A 21,570-nucleotide genomic window follows, 5' to 3' on the forward strand; every position below is an offset into this window, starting at 1 on the left:
GTACAGCACACAGCATACATCCCAGTCACTGTGTCACCCACTGGAAGGATGCTCAAAGCTCAGAATTTTTCCAGCATGGCAGCTGAATTATTCTAGGGCACACTGATTCCTCATTCACAGTGTTAGTTTTCAGTGAGGGCTCACCCCCATCTCTGCTGGCAGTATTATGGCAGGGTAACAAAACGTATTCTCCTGATTGATCAATAGAGTCTTCTATCATTATGAAACTTTAAGTGGAAATATGTATATGTAATAAAGTTCTATATATTTGATATTAACTATATTATACAGAATTTAAGGGGAGGGAATGCCTATTATCTTTATAATTTTCATAGACCTTCCCATAAAACATTTCACCAGCAAAGTACATAATAGGTGGGGTTATAATAATAAAAATGAATTGATGAATACATGAATTAGGAACATATCAAATTTAGAAAAGGGAGAGTCCATTGGTAGTTGAGCTTCTTGGAGGATGATAGTTTTGAAATGGGAGAAAAAAATCAAATTTGTTAGGTACTGTGAAATAAAAATCAAGAGATCTTGGTAATACATTAACTATGGATGTGAAAGAGGCAGAAAAGGCTGAGATTTAGAACCTGCTGTGTGGAAGAGTGGGCGTGTCATTGGACACTGTTGTTGAGTTGCTAAGTCGTGTCTGACTCTTCATGACCCCATGAACTGCAGCACGCCAGGTTTCCCTGTCCTTCACTATCTCCTGGAGTTTGCTCAAACTCACGTCTCTTGGGTCAGTGATCACATATGGAAAGATAAAAGGAAGAGAGTTGATGTGACAGGGAAGAGATTCGTGTGGTTTTGTCATGTTGTGTTGATAAGATCAATTTGAAATACGGGCCTAGATGAATGTTTAACTTTTCATTTAAATAAAACATGAAAAATACACTTCCTCTGGTTTGTTTTTTACATTGCCCTATCTTATAATTGTCATGGACAAAAAGGCCTTATTAAATATAAGAAAGGGTACTGGCTTAGAATAACCCTTTTTTTTTTCCCATTGAAGGAGTCCAGTGATCTTGCATGAGTCTTGCATGAGTCTCTTTTTTTAACAAATGAATTTATTTATTTTTGGCTGTTCTGGGTCTTTGTTGCTGCCTGTGGGCTTTCTGTAGTTGTGGTGAGCAGGGGAGACTCTAAACCTAACATAATTTCACTGTTGTACAAGTGATTGGAGTAACTGAGAAAATACTAATGGGAAAGGAAATTCAGTGTGAAACAGTAGGAAAATGATGGAGATTTTTCTCCTGCCTATATTTTTGCTATGTACTACTAAAAAGAAAAAGTTGACAGCTACAATCTTCTCATTGATAAATTTTCTGTTACACGGCTAGATAACGATTCTTTGAAGAAAGGTTAAAGAAGAGTAGGATTTGTTTTATAAGATAAAGGTGCAGGTGACAGATTCTCCTATATTTTCAAAAACTGAAATGAACTTGGACTGTATAGTCCATGGAATTCTCCAGGCCAGAATACTGGAGTGGGTAGCCTTTCCCTTCTCCAGAGGCTCTTCCAACTTGGAGATTGAACCCAGGTCTCCCGCATTGCAGGTGGATTCTTTACCATCTGAGTCACAAGGAAAGCCCAAGAATACTAGAGTGGGTAGCCTATCCCTCTCCAGAGGATCTTCCTGGTACAGGAACCGAAGCAGGGTCTCCTGCATTGCAGGTGGACTCTTTATCAACTGAGATGTCAGGGAAGCCGAAAGTAAAATTAAGGAGAATCAAATCATTTAAAATACATAAGAGATACTTGTTATTAGAGAAATTCTGAATAGCATCCCTTTGGAAAATGAATAACTCCATGAATCATCTGTCCCTTCTCCCCATCTCCTTTCCCTGTTATGTGAGTTTAAGTATTTCCACCTACGAGGGTTTCTTCTAAAGAAGACACAAATGAAGATAAACCATTCTCTGCCCAATCCCTTGGGGGTGGGACACAGGAGTGGTAATAATTGAAGCTGCATTCCTGAAGTGAGCAGAGATAAGAAATGATAATTATTACCATATTTGATTAAAGTAACAGGATAATTTCGGCAGATAAAATGTAATTAACCACTTTGGAATGAGTCCAAGTGATGATGGCTTCCCCTACCCTGTTCTTTGACCTTAAATTAAATCTTGCTGGGGTTCCTCCCCAAATAATACTTAATAGGTTAAAATCATGGTGATGATATGTTTTCAGTGTGTTTGAGAAGATGAAACAAACAAGCAGGAAATAAAAGGTTTTGCATCTTGAGCCTGAAAATAGTGTAGAGTTGGGACCTGCAGTTTTTATACCACAGTTTCACTGCTTGCTTTAGAAGCTTTCGATGTTCTATAATATCTGAGAGGCAGCAGAGGTACAGGATGGTGTCTGGGGGTCTTGGTGTTAAAGTGCCGGCTCTAGACTGATGACTAGTACCAGGAACTCAGTGTGGCTTATTTGTGATGAAAATGGGGTTGGACTAGAACAGGGGTCCCCAAACTCTAGGATCTAAAACCTGATGATCTGAGGTAGAGCTGATGTAATAATAATAGAAATAAAGTGCACAATTAATGTAATGCACTTGAATCACCCCCTAACCTTCCCCCCTCCCCGCCCCCGTCCCGGTCTGTGGAAGAATTGTCTTCCACGAAACTGGTCCCTAGTACCAGAAAGGTTGGGGACCTCTGGACTAGACAATCAAGAAGATCCCTTCCCATTCTGTGACTTTAAGAGCAGCTGCAGATGAACATGGCTGTGTGGACTGTTAGCCGGGGTACTAACTGAGTTCAAACACCAACCCAGGTATTATCCAAAGAAGTAGTGCTAAGGAGCAGGGGATGCCCTCCAGTTCTCAGAGACATTTGCCTTCAAGGTATGAGCACACAGCTTCCAGAAAGTGGCCCCTTGGAAAAGGACAACTTGATTGTCTAATGATAAGTGGGTACTGAGCAAATCAGGTGTAGTCACAAGTATTTGGCAGTCATAATTTGAAGACTATTTACTAACAGGGAAAAATGCTTATGACATACCCTTAAATTCAAAAAGTAGACTTAAAATTATGTGGCTAGCATGAGTATGAAAATAGAAAAGCGAAAAAAGCTAAACTAAAGCTAAAAGCTAAAACCCTCTAGGGATGGTAAGAGAAGTGCAGGAAAATGCTATGGGTAATTAGGTAAGAGTTATTCAGTTTTCTCCCTTTCTTCTTAAAGATTTGTTTTCCAGATTTTCTGGTGTGATTATAATATCATTAAAAATGAGAAATAAAAAGCGGAGATTGTTTCGAAAAGAAAAAGAATGTATGAAAAAGAACAGAAAGGAAATTTGGGGTGAAGAGGCTCAGAATCGTTCTCCTTTAAATTTGAGTGGAAACCTCAGTATCTGATCAATGTGAAAAGTAATTTATATTTAGCCTGTTATTCATTAAGTTTGAGACTATGAATAATTCTAATGAAAAGTGTCAAGACTGAAGAGAAATACTCAACCATGGTAAATTTTATGGTTTGATTTCCCCCGAAATGTATATATTTCTCTGTTAAAGTAAAAGCAGGTTATTTTAGCTTTTACAGGCTGGCCTCTTTTAAGAGCCCTTTGAGAATTACATAGAATTTATTTAATAAATGTTTGTTGAATTGGAACCCTTAATGGTTTAATTACCCTTTTATAGAGAAGAGCTTTTTTGTATCCTAAAAGCAGAGAAACATCCTGCAAATGTAAGCTATTAATGAGCAGTAAATGTCCAGAAGAGGAAATTCATATGCTTTAACATTTTTTCTTATTGAGGAAACTTTCCAGGCTGCAAGAAATTAGTGAAAACACTTTTCACATTTGCTTATGGAGTCAGCTCCTCCATCATATGCAATGGCGAGTGTTTGGGCAAGGTCCTTTAGTTGATTATTGCTTTTGGACTCCAAGGCATTTGGATCTTAACACTATAACATAGCATGTGAAATTATGGGAATACTGCATCAGATCTAGTTCTAACACACTAATTTAGTTCAGTTCAGTTCAGTCGCTCAGTCGTGTCTGACTCTTTGTGACCCCATGAACCGCAGCATGCCAGGCCTCCCTGTCCATCACCAACTCCCAGAGTCCACCCAAACCCATGTCAATCAAGTCGGTGATGCCATCCAACCATCTCATACCCTGTCATCCCCTTCTTCTCTTGCCTTCAGTCTTTCCCAGCATCAGGGTCTTTTCCAATGAGTCAGCTCTCCTCATCAGGTGGCCAAAGTATTGGAGTTTCAGCTTCAATATCAGTCCTTCCAATGAATACCCAGGACTGATATCCTTTAGGATGACTAACAGAAGCAGAAGATATTAAGAAGAGGTGGCAAGAATACACAAAAGAACTATACAAAAAAGATCTTCACGACCCAGATAATCATGATGGTGTGATCACTCACCTAGAGCCAGACATCCTGGAATGTGAAGTCAAGTGGGCCTTAGGAAGCATCACTACAAACAAAGCTAGTGGAGGTGATGGAATTCCAGTTGAGCTATTTCAAATCCTGAAGGATGATGCTGTGAAAATGCTGCACTCAATATGCCAGCAAGTTTGGAAAACTCAGCAGTGGCCACAGGACTGGAAAAGGTCCGTTTTTATTCCAATCCCAAAGAAAGGCAATGCCAAAGAATGCTCAAACCACCGCACAATTGCACTCATCTCACACGCTAGTAAAGTGATGCTCAAAATTCTCCAAGCCAGGCTTCAGCAATACATGAACCATGAAATTCCAGATGTTCAAGCTGGTTTTAGAAAAGGCAGAGGAACCAGAGATCAAATTGCCAACATCCGCTGGATCATCAAAAAAGCAAGAGAGTTCCAGAAAAGCATCTATTTCTGCTTTCTTGACTATGCCAAAGCCTTTGACTGTGTGGATCACAATAAACTGTGGAAAATTGTGAAAGAGATGGGAATACCAGACCACCTGACCTGCCTCTTGAGAAACCTGTATGCAGGTCAGGAAGCAACAGTTAGAACTGGACATGGAACAACAGACTGGTTCCAAATAGGAAAAGGAGTACATCAAGGCTGTATATTGTCACCCTGCTTGTTTAACTTATATGCAGAGTACATCATGAGAAACGCTGGGCTGGAAGAAGCACAAGCTGGAATCAAGACTGCTGGGAGAAATATCAATAACCTCAGATATGCAGATGACACCACCCTTATGGCAGAAAGTGAAGAGGAACTAAAAAGCCTCTTGATGAAAGTGAAAGAGGAGAGTGAAAAAGTTGGCTTAAAGCTCAACATTCAGAAAACAAAGATCATGGCATCTGGTCCCATCACTTCATGGGAAATAGATGGGGAAACAGTGGAAACAGTGTCAGACTTTAGGGCTCCAAAATCACTGCAGATGGTGACTGCAGCCATGAAATTAAAAGACGCTTACTCCTTGGAAGGAAAGTTATGACCAACCTAAATAGCATATTCAAAAGCAGAGATACTACTTTGCCAACAAAGGTCCGTCTAGTCGAGGCTATGTTTTTTCCAGTGGTCATGTATGGATGTGAGAGTTGGACTTTGAAGAAGGCTGAGAGCCAAAGAATTGATGCTTTTGACCTGTGGTGTTGGAGAAGACTCTTGAGAGTCCCTTGGACTGCAAGGAGATCCAACCAGTCCATCCTAAAGGAGATCAGTCCTGGGTGTTCACTGGAAAGACTGATGCTAAAACTGAAACTCCAATACTTTGGTCACCTCATAGAAGAGTTGACTCATTGGAAAAGAAAGACCCTGATGCTGGGAAGGATTGGGGGCAGCAGGAGAAGGGGATGACAAAAGATGAGATGGCTGGATGGCATCACCAACTCAATAGACATGAGTTCGAGTGAACTCCAGGAGTTGGTGATGGACAGGGAGGCCTGGCGTGCTGCAATTCATGGTGTTGCAAAGAGTTGGACACGACTGAGCGACTGAACTGAACTGAATGTGAGACTGCCTAGATGGCAGGTCCACACTCAGAGCACATTCTCTCTGCTAGAAATGAAATGGAGAAATAGCGCTCAGGTCTCAAGATTCATTTATTTGCAAGCTGTTGGTTTGTTGTTCAGTCACTCAGTTGTGTCCGACTCTTTGCCATCCCAAGGACTATGGCACACCAGGCTTCCCTGTCCTTCACCATCTCCTGGAGCTTGCTCAGACTCATCTCCATTGAGTCATTGATGCCATCCAACCACCTCATCCTCTATAATCCCCTTCTCCTCCTGCCTTTTATCTTTCACAGCATCAGGGTCTTTTCCAATGAGTTGGTTCTTCGTATCAGATGGCCAAACTACTGCAGCTTCAGCTTTAGCATCAGTCCTTCCAGTGAATATTCAGGGTTGATTTCCTTTAGGATGGACTCATTTGATCTCCTTGTCATCCAAGGGACTCTGGATTGGGGGGGAAAAGAATTGGTGAAGAAAGGCTTAGAATTTGCATCAACATGAGCTTCAGGATGCTTCCCAGGTGGCTCAGTGGTAAAGAATCTGCCCGCCAATGCAGGAGACACAGGTTTGATCCCTGGGTTGGGAAGATCCCCTGGAAAAGGAAATGGCAACCTACTCCAGTATTGTTGCCTGGGAAATCCCACAGAAATCCCACAGAGCCTGGTGGGTTACAGTCCATGGAGGCACAAAGAGTCAGACACGACTTAGTGACTAAAGCACAACAACCACAGCAAACCTCAGGACACTGCTGGGGGTCTGAAGGAAATCTGAACAGCTTGATGTGATATTTCATTCCAAGACAATTTATATTTTAACAGAGACCTATTGGTTTACCCAAAAGGAGTTATATCAGAGATGTAGGTGATTGCATACTTGATGCTCGTCTGAACCTGTTCTTGTGGGTGTCATCTGCTGGAGTAGAAGGAAGTAGTTATGTGAAATGTATGTTAGAAATGCAGAAGTCAGTGGGAAGGGATCTTCAAGAACATCTCTTAGCCCATTGTTTTACGACGTGATAAATCGAGGGAAGTGAGATTCTCCCCTGAAGGTCAGCCAAGTTCTCAGTATCAGATCAGGAGGCTAATAATCTTGCCTTCTTCTAATCCAGTGGTCTTTTCACAAGGACCTACTACCTTTGCCTCAGACCTGTGGAGGATCCCTAAATTTACCTAGAAATCAAGTTGCAATGTCCCAAATACACAGAGTTCAAACAGTATGATGAGTTCATGGATGTCTCATGATGACTGAGAGAGACCACTTGGAGAAAGAAATAGTACTGTGTGTGAGGCCAGTACAGCTTAGATTTCAAATCAAGAGTCTCTTTTCTTTATCTAACCTGAATTTATTCATGTAGAAATTTTAACCCCATTCCTTCCATACTTTCTGCAGTCCATAGCTCTTTTTAATGAACTTGGCCTATTGATCTGCACCGAGTGAGTCCATGATTGTGGCTTTTGTTGTTATTGTTGTTAGCATGAATTAAAGATTTTAGTGGAAATCTTTATGAGACTGCTAACAAATAGAAAACAGATTGTTTTGGAAAGGGAATTCTCCAGATTTTCCTGTGGGCAAGAAATTTAAGCTCTTGGGCATGCAATAGACTGCTTTGAAATAAAGTAAGGAATTGAACAAGGAATATTCTTTATATTTTTTGGATCTTTTCAGCCACATTCTTAGACCCATCGGATTGCATGTTTTTACTCTTACAAGAATCTATTAATGAAAATACATTGGAAAACAGACTGTTTAAGTAGCGTCTGGTTGTTAGTATGATTATTTCAGGCTAACTGTCTCAGCAGTTTGTTTAGAATCAGGTTTAAAGGCTTCTTTGTAGCTTTTATGTAGAGGCTGCATATATTCTTCCATTACCTGAAGATAGGGCAGGTGCAAGAAAAAAAATCATTCGAAGTTCCAATCAGAGAAATATACTTTCTGATTTTCCAAAATCAGTAGCAAAATGTACTCAGATTTGCTGATTACACTTATTTAATTTTTGAATGGAAAATTGCTCAGTCATGTCCGACTCTTTGTGATCCCATGGACTGTAGTCCATGGAATTCTCCAGGCCAGAATACTGGAGTGGGTAGCCTATCTGTTCTCCACGGGATCTTCTTGACCCAGGTCTCCCGCATTGCAGGCAGATTCTTTACCAGCTCAGCTAGGGGTATTATTTATTGAGGCCTATGATGAAAACTTTTTTTGAAAGGTTTTGATATCCCTGGACTACAGGGTGTGGGATGGAACTGAAAATTACAGGAAAATATGTGGTGATTTTTAAAAAATATTTATTTGGCTGCCTTGGCTCTTAGTTGCAGTACATGGGATCTAGTTCTCTGACTAGCGATTGAACCCAGGCCCCCTGCATTGGGATCATGGAGTCTTGGTCACTGGACCGCCAGGGAAGTCCCTGTAATAGTATGCTTTTAAATTTAGTGATATCGGAGTTTTGGGTGAATAGTAAATGAGAAATTTTTTGAAATTTATAGCATAAACTCTTGTGTTTTAAATATTTTAATGTCGGAACTTTAAGGGTTCAAGTTCAAATAGAAACCCATCAAAACATGGAGATTCTTTTAAAAGTCATTGTGGAGTTGGAAGTACAGATAATTTAGCCAGTGACTGTTTTTTGGTACAGAGTCTATCATTAATGTAAGAGAAATACTGACTGCTTCTCTTTTCTCTTCTTTTCAGCTACTCTGTGACTGTGCAAGAGTCATATCCACATCCCTTTGATCAAATTTACTACACTAGCTGCACCGACATTCTGAACTGGTTTAAATGCACGCGGCACAGGTAATGGACACTCAGAAGTGTTTATTTATTTGGCATAGTGGAATGGAGTCTGACACAGTCAGAGATATTAAACACTTGAGAAAGTGGGCCCATTCATAGAGTGAATAGCTGTTGAGTGTGGGTGGTGGTTGTAGCCATGTTCCAAGCTGCAGGAGATACGGAAACACAAAAAGATTGTCTGTCCCTCGAGGAACTTACACACAAAACATCTACTGGTTACCATCATTTGATTAGCTGAAGTCACCCAGCTGTTGAGCAAAACTGGGGAGACACTCTTAAATATGGATATCACCAGATACCAAAAAACTCTATCTTAGCCTATGTTTCTACTTGAACATCGAATTTAATTTAGACTAACTTAAATTTGAATTAAATTTAAGAAAAATAAGCCGCATGTTTATTTTTTCTATAAATGCGAAAACAGAAAACAAAAACACTGTGTTAAATAATCATGTTAATATGGAAGAAAACTGTCTTGATTTCAGTAGTAAAATACTTGTCATCTGGGTTGTGGGTGGAATGTGGTACCTGCTGATTTATGCTGCACTAAATGATGTCACACTCATTATTATTTCTTAGGACAAACTTTCCTTGACTGCTGTGACTAAACCAGCATTCCTTCATGTCACAATCTATTCCCTTACTCAAGCTTTATTTTTTGACAGCATTTAATCATTACCAGCCATTATTTGATAATATATTTATTTGTTGAGTGTATATCTTAAATTATACAGGTCTGTCTTCCCCAGTAGAATGTAAATTTCTTGAGGGCAAGAGCTTTATATTCTTTCACTCACTGTGAGCTCTTTCCCCAATGCCTGGAATATGGTAAGTGCTCAATAAACATGTGTTATATAAATGGATTGGTAAATGAATGAAGCTTGAGTTATATGTAAAGGTCTTTATTTTTGGTGTCCTATTTTGTAGTAGGGTAAAAATGCACTAACATAGATTTTTAAAGGACTTCTCTAAATTCTTCCTCTAAAACCTATATAGATAAATGATGAGTGATTAGATAAGTAATATATATGAAGCTGATCAATATCTTATAAAATATCTCAAGTGAAGTAGAGAAGACATGAAGCTTCTGATTCCTTGCAAAAAGTGCTGGTGGACTTAAATGTCCATTCAGTATATTCTTAGCAAATTGGTGAGTTAGTACAGTATTGCTCAAAAAATATATCTCATGTTTCTTCTTTATTATTTTGGAGGACCTTGTTTTTTACATCTATATCATGTTTGATAGCTTTTTGTATTAAAATATAAATTTTTGATTTCTAATCAAACTGCAGATCAAAAGATGTAACGATGTGATTGTTTTTTTTTTTTGACCTCTATATAGAATCAGTTATCGGACCGCCTATCGACATGGAGAAAAAACTATGTACAGACGCAAGTCCCAGTGTTGTCCTGGATTTTACGAGAGCAGGGAAATGTGTGTCCGTAAGTAAGACTTAACATTTCTTGGAAGTTCATTTACTTTTCCCAGTGTTGGTTTGCATCTGTTAATGGCAGCCTGCGGAGATGGAGACTGAGGCCTGTGGAGACTGAGGCCTGTGGCATCTTGGATCCTTCCCTTATGCTCACTGCTGCTCTCTTGGCCTGTGTAAGCAGGGAAGCATTCACTATGTCCCTCTGTCCTGTCACAAGTCTCCACATGAAAGTCACTTGAGGAGAAAGCAGAAGTTATAGAAAGATGATTCAAGGTTGGATGCTGCAATGTTTGTTACAATTCTTCAAGAAAAGTCTGTTTGGAAATCAGTCAGGGAGTCATCAGAGAAGAGAAAAGAGATGTAAGCTTCCTGCAGCAACTCACCAGAGTCTTGAGTCAACTTTCAAGGGGCCAGCATGTTCTTTTCTGGTACATAGACTGAAAGGCTTATTAAGGAGCTTTCACAATATGAAATGGCTGTAAGTCTGAATCACAAAGTAGACCTTTTTTCATTGTCATTTCTATCATCCCTCCCCTCCCCACCTCACTGATTCATTTTAAGATGTCTTGAGAGAAGTTTGATGTTTTATGATACACTTTAGGAAATCTTAGAATATCATGTGCAATGTAGTTTGCAATTGTGCTTTCTAACTATTGTGTGTAGGACTCTTAAAGACACTTCAGATCAGATCAGATCAGATCAGATCAGATCAGTTGCTCAGTCGAAGTGGGCCTTAGAAAGCATCACTACGAACAAAGCTAGTGGAGGTGATGAAATTCCAGTTGAGCTATTCCAAATCCTGAAAGATGATGCTGTGAAAGTGCTGCACTCAATATGCCAGCAAATTTGGAAAACTCAGCAGTGGCCACAGGACTGGAAAAGGTCAGTTTTCATTCCAATCCCAAAGAAAGGCAATGCCAAAGAATGCTCAAACTACCGCACAATTGCACTCATCTCACATGCTAGTAAAGTAATGCTCAAAATTCTCCAAGCCAGGCTTCAGCAATATGTGAACTGTGAACTTCCTGATGTTCAAGCTGGTTTTAAAAAAGGCAGAGGAACCAGAGATCAAATTGCCAACATCCGCTGGATCACTGAAAAACACTTAAGATAGGTATTATTAAAAATGATTTTATTCAAATATTTTGGCTCAACAAAAAGCTAGAAGGACATCTTTGCTTTCTGAGATGGGATGCTGGTATTGAGTAGTAAAAAGAGACAGAGTTCTGTTCTAACGTGGAGGCACTAGAAACTTCTGATCATGTCTGGGCTTAAGACTCCACAGAACTGAATGATAGCACTGACTTGGCCACCGCTCAACTGGGTGGGCTTGGATAAACCATTTATAAATGGGTTTATAATTTTATTTGAGGCTGCTGCTGCTGCTGCTAAGTCCCTTCAGTCGTGTCTGACTCTGTGCGACCCCATAGACAGCAGCCCACCAGGCTCCCCCGTCCCTGGGATTCTCCAGGCAAGAACACTGGAGTGGGTTGCCATTTCCTTCTCCAATGCATGAAAGTGAAGTGAAAGTGAAGTCGCTCAGCAAATTTGAGGCTGCTGCTGCTAAGTTGCTTCAGTCGTGTCTGACTCTGTGCTACCCCATAGACGGCAGCCCATCAGGCTCCACCGTCCCTGGGATTCTCCAGGCAAGAATACTGGAGTGGGTTGCCATTTCCTTCTCCAATGCATGAAAGTGAAGTGAAAGTGAAGTCGCTCAGCACATTTGAGGCTAATTTGCTCTAAATAGAGAGAGAGCTTGGACCAGTATATGTATCATCTTCCTTCTACCCTTTGGAGTCTATTCTTCATATAGAAAGGGTGTAGTGTTAGTTACTCAGTCATGTCCAACTCTTTGTGACCCCACAGACTGAAGCCCTCCAGGCTCCTCTGTCCATGGAATTCTCCAGGCAAGAATACTGGAGTGGGTTGCCATTCCATTCTCCAGGGTATATAGAAAGAGTGATATCTCAAATTTGATTCAAAACCAAAGCTATATATGATAATAAATGTTCATTGAAGAGAAATTAGAAAATATAACTAAGCAAAAAGAAGAAAATACAAATATATTGTGACTGTCTTTCCTGGTCAGTAAATATACTTCTGCAACAATTTACAAATGCCAGTGTTTATTGGATTATGCTGCTACTGCTAAGTCACTTCAGTCGTGTCCAACTCTGTGAGACCCCATAGATGGCAGCCCACCAGGCGCCATCCCTGGGATTCTCCAGGCAAGAACACTGGAGTGGGTTGCCATTTCCTTCTCCAATGCATGAAAGTGAAAAGTGAAAGTGAAGTCGCTCGGTCGTGTCCGACTCTTAGCGACCCCATGGACTGCAGCCTACCAGGCTCCTCCATCCATGGAATTTTCTAGGCAAGAGTACTGGAGTGGGGTGCCACTGCCTTCTCCGTTATTGGATTATAGATGTTTGTTTAACTGATCTCAGCTCTTGAATATTTACATGATTTCCAAGTTATAACTATTATGGACTACTTTAGAAGATGTCATTGTGATTAAATCTTTGTTCATCTATATAATTACTAGGTAAGGATACCTTCATAGACGTAGAATTTCTGGGTTAGAGGCATTCACATATTCCTAGAATGTTTGGTGTGTTTTCAATTTATACCCCCACCAGCAGTGTAGAATGTCTTTTTGCTTATATGGTGGTGGTGATTTAGTCGTTAAGTTGTGTCTGACTCTTTGCAACCCCTTGGACTGTAGCCCCCAGGCTACTCTGTCCATGGGATTTCCCAGGCAAGAATACTGGAGTAGGTTGCCCTTTCTTTCTCCAGGGGATCTTCCCAACCCAGGGATTGAACCCAGGTCTCCTGCACTGCGGGTGATTCTTTACCAACTGAACCACCAGGAAAGCCCATCTTTTTGCTTATACCCTGTGCCAATTTTCCTTTTGCTATTTTTCTTAATTTGCATGTGTTTGATTAATAATGGTGTGGAATAAGAAAAATTATGTTTATAATCAAACATCTTTGAGAATAATCATGAACTGATCTCTGTGGCCTAGGCTGATGGGAAATTTTCAAAGGACGGCCTTGAATACACACAGCCTGGAGAGTGGGGAGGCCTGGCTGGTCGGGCTGGCCACTTCCCAGATGCTTCAAGGAGACCTTATCTTGGTGTACTTGCCAGGGTTCAAACCTACAAGCCTAGTTGTCAGCACCCTGAGAAAATAGCTCAATCTATTGTGGATTGTTTTGTTAATCCAAGTCCTAAGAGTCATATAAAGTCGGGGTGCTAATTCATTGTTACACAGAACTTGGAGAGGCGCTGACACAGTATCCTGGTCCTACCTTCTCTCGTTGAAGATCTGGCGTGTGGGAAACGAAATTTTATTGGCAGCTGATGTAGGGATTGTGGATCTGAGCAAGGTTAGTTAGAGAGAAATTTCAGTGCTTCATGGTTCTAGCCTTCCAGAGCCCAGTGCCTCCATCAGTAGTACAGCTAATCTCAGAAAGCAGGGCAATCCCACAGGACCGTCATACCTGGTAAAAATTATTGCCATAATGTGATGGTAAAGATATTATAACTCTTCCTTGAGATAAGTCTCATACCAGCCAATATGACTCCTGAATGCTTGGATGGCCATCTCTAGCATTTGTCACTAAAATTTTCCTTTTCTTGCAGTTTTCCTTTAGATATGTTAATACATTTAATCAGCTCACTGTCTGGTCTCCGAGGCCTGGGAGCTATTTGGTCTCTTTAAGGGTATTTTTGTATCTCTCCACTCTGATGTCTTGATTTCATAGCTTAACCCCAGAGGACAAGCATGCTTCCGTTACTTCCTTGTTCTCAGGGATGCCTCTGGTACATCTTCTGTTCTCTCAACAGCTGGCACTAGTGAGACACCCTTGTGGATAGAGAAGGAAGAGAGAACACATGATTCTTGTTTCTGCTTTCATAATCTTTTTTCTTTCCAACTAGGTTTTGCTGCCAGGCAGCCAGCACAGTCACCATTTTAACTGTTTCCAGCAAGTTATCAAAAAGAATTGAAACACACGAATTGGTTATAATTTTGGTTTAATTTTGTTAATCAGTTTACCTAGAAGGCAAAAAAAGGATGGTTTCACATAACAACCTATATTAGAAAAAATAGTTTCTTTTACGTGGCTAAGGTAGCTCCCCTGGAGAGCAAGTCCCATCTTCCCATCCCTCCCTCCCCCTGCTTCATCCTGCCCAAGATTATTCATTTCTACTAAACTCTCAGGCTGTACAGAAGCTGCTGGTCCACAGAGCACACTTCGGGTAACAAGGCTCTGTGTTCAGAAGACAGATATTTACCATCAGGCAGAAAGAGCCAAAACAAAAAATGTGGGGAGTAGTGTGGTTAGAAGCCTTTCCTAAGAATCTGGCTGGAAAAGAGAATGGATTGGAAAATTCTCCAAGAAGAAAATATTGCGGGACATGAAGATGTCTGTAATTCCTTTGTGAGGTTTTAACCTGTTCATAAAATTACACTTGTACGGTTATTCATTTTTCAAAGTTCCTATTATTGCCTGATTGTGTTTCATTATTTTTAAAAACTGGAATGTCATTTATTTTCTTGACTTAAAAAATTGAAATAGAGTCGACATAAAATATGTTAGTTTCAGGTTAGTGATTTGACATTTGCATATATTAACAAATAATCTCCAGGATAAATCTAATAACTACCTGTTAAAATCATTACAAAGCTATTATAATATTATTAACTGTATTCTTTGTGCTGTATTCGTATTACATCTGTGTGGCTTATTTTATAACTGGAGGGTTTTGCTTCTTAATTCCCTTCACCCATTTCACCCTCAACTCCCAATGCCAGAAACCACTCATTTATTCTCTGTAGCTGTGATTCTGTTTTCATTTTGTTTTTAGATTTCACATACAATTAGAACCAGACAGTATTTGTCCTTTTTATGTCTGATTTATTTCACTTAGGATAATGCCCTCTGCATGCGTGCTAAATTGCTTCAGTCTTATCCAACTCTTTGAGACACTATGGATTGTGTGATGCAAGGCTCCTCTGTCCATGGGGATTCTCTAGGTAAGAATATTGGAGTGGGTTGCCATGCTCTCATTCAGGGGAATCTTGCCAACCCAGGGATTGAACCTACACAACACCCTCTAGACCTATTCATATTGTTGGAAATAGCAAAAGTTCACTCTTTTTATGGCTGAATAGTATCCCACTATATCTGTATATCACATCTTCTTTATCCGTTTATCCACTGGCAGACACCAGGTTGTCTCCATGTGTTCAGTTTTCGCGACCCCATGAATCGCAGCACTCCAGGCCTCCCTGTCCATCACCAACTCCCGGAGTTCACTCAGACTCACGTCCTTCTAGTAAGTGATGCCATCCAGCCATCTCATCCTCTGTCGTCCCCTTCTCCTCCTGCCCCTAATCCCTCCCAGCATCAGAGTCTTTTCCAATGACTCAACTCTTCGCATGAGGTGGCCAAAGTACTGGAGTTTCAGCTTTAGCATCATTCCTTCCAAAGAAATCCCAGGGCTGATCTCCTTCAGAATGGACTGGTTGGATCTCCTTGCAGTCCAAGGGACTCTCAAGAGTCTTCTCCAACACCACAGTTCAAAAGCATCAATTCTTCGGCACTCAGCCTTTTTCACAGTCCAATTCTCACATCCATACATGACTACTGGATAAACCATAGCCTTGACTAGACGGACCTTTGTTGGCAAAGTAATGTCTCTGCTTTTGAATGTGCTATCTAGGTTGGACATAACTTTCCTTCCAAGGAGTAAGCGTCTTTTAATTTCATGGCTGCAGTCACCATCTGCAGTGATTTTGGAGCCCCCCAAAATCCATACATGACCACAGGAAATAATGCTTCAGTGAACATGAGGTGCAGATAATCTTTTTGTGTTAGTGTTTTGTTTCCATCAGATAAATACACAGAAGTGGAATTGCTAGATCATGTGGTAGTTCTATTTTTAATTGTTTTGAGGAACCTCCATACAGTTTTTCATAGTAGCTGTACTATCTTACATTCCCACCAACATTGCACGAGGATTCCCTTTTCCTCACATCCTCACCAACATTTATTGTATCTTGTCTATTTAATGATAGCTATACTAACAAATGTGAGGTGATATCTCATTGTGGTTTTGATTTGCATTTCCCTGATGATTAGGGATGATGAGCACCTTTTCATGTACCTGTTGGCCATCTGTATGTCTTCTTTAGAAAAAGGTATTTTCAAATCTTTTGCCCATGTTTTAATCAGGTTTGTTGTTTGCTTGTTGATAGTCGTGTGGGTCAGAGAAAGCGATGGCACCCCACTCCATTACTCTTGCTTGGAAAATCCCATGGACGGAGGAGACTGTTAGGCTGCAATCCATGGAGTCGCTAAGAGTCGGACACGACTGAGTGACTTCACTTTCACTTTTCACTTTCATGCATTGGAGAAGGAAATGGCAACCCACTCCAGTGTTCTTGCTTGGAGAATCCCAGGGACAGGGGAGCCTGGTGGGCTGCCGTCTATGGGGTCGCACAGAGTCGGACACGACTGAAGTGACTTAGCATAGTCTTGTGGGTATTTGCTTTGCAGTAGTTCTTTAGTTTGATGCAGTCTTGTTTGTTAATTTTTGCTTTTGTAGTCTGCTTTTGGTGTAAATCCAAAGAATCATCACTGAAAGCCATGTCAAGGACTTTACATCTATGTTTTCTTCTAAGAGTTTTACGGTTTCAGGTCTTATGTTCAAGTCTTTAATCCATTTTGAGTAGATTTTTGTGTATGATATAATATATGATCCAGTTTCACTTTTTTGCATAGGGTGGTACAGTTTTCCCAACACCATTGATTGAAAAGATTGTTTTATGTTCTCGACTCTTTTGTCACAAATTAATTGACCATATATGTATGGGTTTGTTTCTGGACTTTATTCTGTTCCACTGATCTATGAGTCTGTTTTTATGCCAGTACTATACTGATTACTACAAGTTTGTAATAAAGTTTGAAATCACAGAGTGTGGATACCTCTAGCTTTGTTCTTTCTCAAGATCACTTTAGCTATCTGGAGTCATTTGTGGTTCCATGCACATTTTAGGATTGTTTTTTCTATTTCTGTGAAAAATACCATTGGCTTTTTGATAGAGATTGAATTGAACCTGTAAATGGTGGCTTTGTTAGTATGGACAATTTGACAATATAAATTCTTTCAACCATGAGCGTGGAATGTATCAAATGTATTTGAGTCAGGCTTTATGTATTTGTATCTTCAATTTCTTTCATCAACTTATTATAGTTTTTAGTGTAAAGGTCTTTCACCTCTTTAGTTAAATTATTCCTAGGTTTTAAATTCTTCTTGATGCCATTATAAATGGGAATTTTTTATTAATTTATTTTCCTGATCACTTTTACAATTAGTATTAGCAATTAATTTTAATTTACTAAAGTTATAAATCCAAAATCTAGTTGTTTCTTGACATAGAAAAAGAACTTATGGTTACCAAAGGGGAAAGGGAAGGTGGAGGGATAAATTAGGAGTATGGGATTAAGAGACACACAGAACTATAAATAAAGTAGATAAACAACAAGGATTTACTGTATAATACAGGGAACTGTATTCAGTATCTTATAATAACCTAAATTGGAAAACAATCTGAAAAATATAACTGAATCACTTTGTTGTACACCTGAAACTATCAAGATATTATATATCAGCTCTACTTCAATTTAAAAAAAACAACAGAAATAACAAAACCTACTTGTTCTTAAGCTAAATTCACCTGACAGATGTTTTACTCATCACTGATTGATTTTTTTGTATCTTTTGCCATTAAGATATATAAATGTGTGTGTGTATATATATATATATATATATATATATATATTTGCCTAACTTTAACCACCATGGTAATTGCTACAATTATGTATTCTTTTCATATAGTTCTTATCTTTCATGACCACACATCCCTTGTAAATATTAGTGTCTGGTTGCATTTTGTAAATGTCATGGCTACATTTGAATTTCAAATCATAACCTCTGAGGTCATCTTGTTCATCCTCTTCCACCTTGCCTTGGTCCATGTGTTCTCTGAAGTCATGAGAGTAGACGTTGTTTGGCTCTTCCTCCACAAGATCAGTAGTCTTAGACACTTCCTATCTTCCATCTTCTCAACCTTGATCCCTCAAGATTTCATATAATTCTTTCCTTTAAAATTTTGATCTTGTTCCTAAAATGAAAAGATGCATAGCTTAAAAACTGGCTTAAATGCAGTGTTCCAAGGTTATCTGTTAACATCTATTTCCTCCTCACTTTTTGACTATCTCACTTACATTTTCTTCCTTTCTTATTTCTTTCCTTCCTGCCTACCTACTCATTCTAATGTTGGACACTTAAATGTTGCTCACTGTAGCCACTAAGCTATTTTGAATTTCTTTGTACATGTGAAAAATTCATGAGACAAATTTAGTAGGATTTCTGGGACAAAGAGTATGTATTTTGTATCAGAAAAGATTAGGTTTGGCTGTGACATAAAAGTTTGTTTCTTTCTCACATGAGTCCAGAGGTTGGTAAACCAATAGGAAACCCAGCAATTTCCACCTTTCTGCTCCACCATCTCTAGGGTGCAGCCTTCATCTTCATGTGCCCTTATTGATTTCCTCACATCAGTCTAGGTCCCCAGCGGTGGGTACTGAGTTACATGACCTCACTGAGCTGCATGGGCATCTTTATTCTGAGTGGTCAGGAGCCCAGTAAAAATATATTTCTATAGGAAGGGAATAATGGAATATTAGGAGAAAGGAGAAATCTGAGTCACATTTTAAGACTTTTTGATACAAACTTCCAAACTGCTATCTAAATTGGTTCTAACAACTTGCCTGCCGGCAAGGAATATATGAGGGTGCCCACTCCCCTGTATTCTCACCAACATTAGATGTGATTATTGCTTTCAGGCTTCTGGGTGGCAAGAGTACCTTGCTTTTCTTTGCATTTCCTTACTTATTAGTGTTGCGGTTCTCTTAAGAAATATGTATTAGTTAGCTACTGGTATTTTGGTTTCAAGGGGGATAAAGTAGACTGCTTTGTTCTTCAAACAGCTATAGAAATGCTGTTTAGAAACAATAGGTGGCAAGTGGAGACAGAAATGGGTGGATTTCCCAGCCGGTAAAGGAGATAGTTTGAGACTGAGACTTGAATAATAAATGCCAGGAGTCAAACCAGCAGGTGCTTCGAGCTCCTTACCCTTACCACTGTCACTGGGATCCATTCTCTCCATCCTAAAGTCCACAGGTCCTCCTCTCCCAAGGCCTCACCTGTTTGTAGCTCCAGGAACGGTTTGGAGCCAGGGTGGCCGCTTGACTTCTCCCACAGCCCCCACCATCAACACCAAGGAGAGAGCCGTGATCTCTTCCCCTGTGGCAGTGAGGGCACCCCCAGCAGTCCTAGACAGCGACACATGAGGCTGTGGGTCAGTGGAAAGGAGTTGAGACCCGGACTTGTGATCACCATGTTCTTGTACTTGAGTAGTGAATAAGGACTTGAGGCTGGCCTAGGCATCTAACCATTATTAGCAACATTAGAACTTTAGGAAGATGCGTTGGGTTTACACACAACTGATTTTCAAACACGTCTTTGGTGCCTGACCTCTTAGCAAGTGGGAATTGCTTGTAAATTTGGTTTCTTGGGACTAGGAAAAGCTCACAGCAAAACAGCAGAATGAGAAGTTAGCAACTGTCCCTCCTTGGGAAGGATTGGCTAATCCAAAGATGAGACCAGAAATTCATTCTCCCTCCCACGTCCTTGACTGGTGGCAGAGAAAGCAGATCACTGGGAGCAGGGCTGCCTGCAGCAGGGTTGTGAGCAGACAAAGGGCATGGCTTGGGGATCTCCTCCAGTGCAGCTCCCGTCCTTAGTCTGTATGCCCTGTCTTCTGTTGCTGGATGCTGCTGCAGAGGAAAGGACTGTTGTGATGACTGTTTCCTCTGTGGTGAGCTTGACTCTGTTACCCTACTTTTGTTAGATGCATATTTGGTGCTAAGTTGCTTCAGTCATGTCCAGCTCTTTGCAGCCCCATGGACTATAGCCCACCAGGCTCCTCTGTCCATGGGATTCTCCAGGCAAGAATACTGCAGTGGGTTGCCATGTCCTCCCCCAGGGGATCTTTCCAACCCAAGGATCAAATCCATGTCCCTTAACATCTCCTACATTGTCAGGTGGGTTCTTTACCACTAGCACCACCTGGGAAGCCCCTTCTATTAGATGGTGGAGGTCAAACACTCACTTCAAGTTAAAGCTGTGATGGGGGCTTTACAGCCCACGTGGCTTGCAAGGAAGACACAGGAAGAGGTTTGGGGACTGAGTTGTCACCCTGTTGTCTTGTAGGCCAGCCCTGGTGGTAGAGGACCAGTTCCCATGGATGTGCCCTGGCTGTCTTTGCACTCAGTAAGAGAACTTTGGAACCGTAGATAAGAAGGCTTCACTCCCACACACTGAACTGTATATGATTTCCTGTGCTTAGCAGAGAGCAGTGTGACAATTGATTACCATAGCACTGAATGAATATTCACAGCTGATTTTTCACTTGGCCAGTTTTGTGAAAAAACTGAACTGGCTGGAGGCAAAGAAGGAGCTAGAACTCTGGTCTGTGTTTATGTAATAAATAATTCCCGCAAATGAGCTTGACTCTTGCTTGAATGTCATGTTTCAGTAAGCAGTGGGTTGTAAACTGAAATTTGGGGTTAAGAGCTTAAAGACATCTGCTGCTCACTTACCCAGGACTGTTTTCCTTCCAGGAGACAGATATGCCATAGGGGTGGCTCTTCAGGGGGCCCAGTTAGGCTGTTTGCCACATAACTCATAGATTTCTTCCTATGTCTTTTATATTGGAATGTTATGTTATATTGAACTGGAATTAACAAAAAGTTTCCCTTTGGAGAGAGAGGGTAACGTCTCTTAGGAGTCACTACCTGGAACATCGTGTTTAGAAGAGAGTGAGACCACGAGAGTGAGAGTGAGAGCATCATGAGACCGTGTCTGTGCTAAGAGGGAGAACAGAGTGACTCATTAATGATTTCTGTCATGGTCATTGGGTGGCCCGAGCGCCCCACATTTGCCGTCCCTGTGTTAGACTCTTTCTGGCCTCCTATGACATTTTGGACCTCTTAAGTCATGGAGATATCAACTGAGGTTCCTGAATTATGCACCTGGCCATAGGTTCATGTTATACCTTCTCCAATTAACCGGGAAGTTATATGTACTATACCTGCCCTTGTCTCCAGGAAGAATGGGTTTCCTCTTTGTGAGCTGGAACATTTGGCAAGCTAACTCAGGATAATATTGTCAGCAATTTTGTTTAAGGAATGGAAAAACATTTTCAGTGGCTACATTTTGCCCCACTGTCAGCCACTCGAGGGGAAACACAGGCTTGGGGAACTGGCCGAATGGGCAAGGATTTTGGAAAGAACTTCCCTG

At 40.6% G+C, this 21,570-nt stretch overlaps 1 protein-coding gene across 2 annotated transcripts in view; it reads left to right on the forward strand.

Moving 5' to 3' along the window:
- MEGF10 (multiple EGF like domains 10) overlaps positions 1–21,570 on the forward strand; it is a 178,648-nt gene that overhangs the window by 48,078 nt on the left and 109,000 nt on the right. For both annotated transcript variants that reach the window (XM_027547016.1, XM_027547017.1), the window contains exons 3-4: positions 8,602–8,703; positions 10,046–10,146. In XM_027547016.1, the coding sequence (XP_027402817.1) occupies positions 8,602–8,703; positions 10,046–10,146 (203 nt within the window). The remainder of the gene's footprint in view (positions 1–8,601; positions 8,704–10,045; positions 10,147–21,570) is intronic.

Source organism: Bos indicus x Bos taurus, chromosome 7 (genome assembly GCF_003369695.1).
Source record: "Bos indicus x Bos taurus breed Angus x Brahman F1 hybrid chromosome 7, Bos_hybrid_MaternalHap_v2.0, whole genome shotgun sequence".
NCBI classification, from domain to species: domain Eukaryota; kingdom Metazoa; phylum Chordata; class Mammalia; order Artiodactyla; family Bovidae; genus Bos; species Bos indicus x Bos taurus.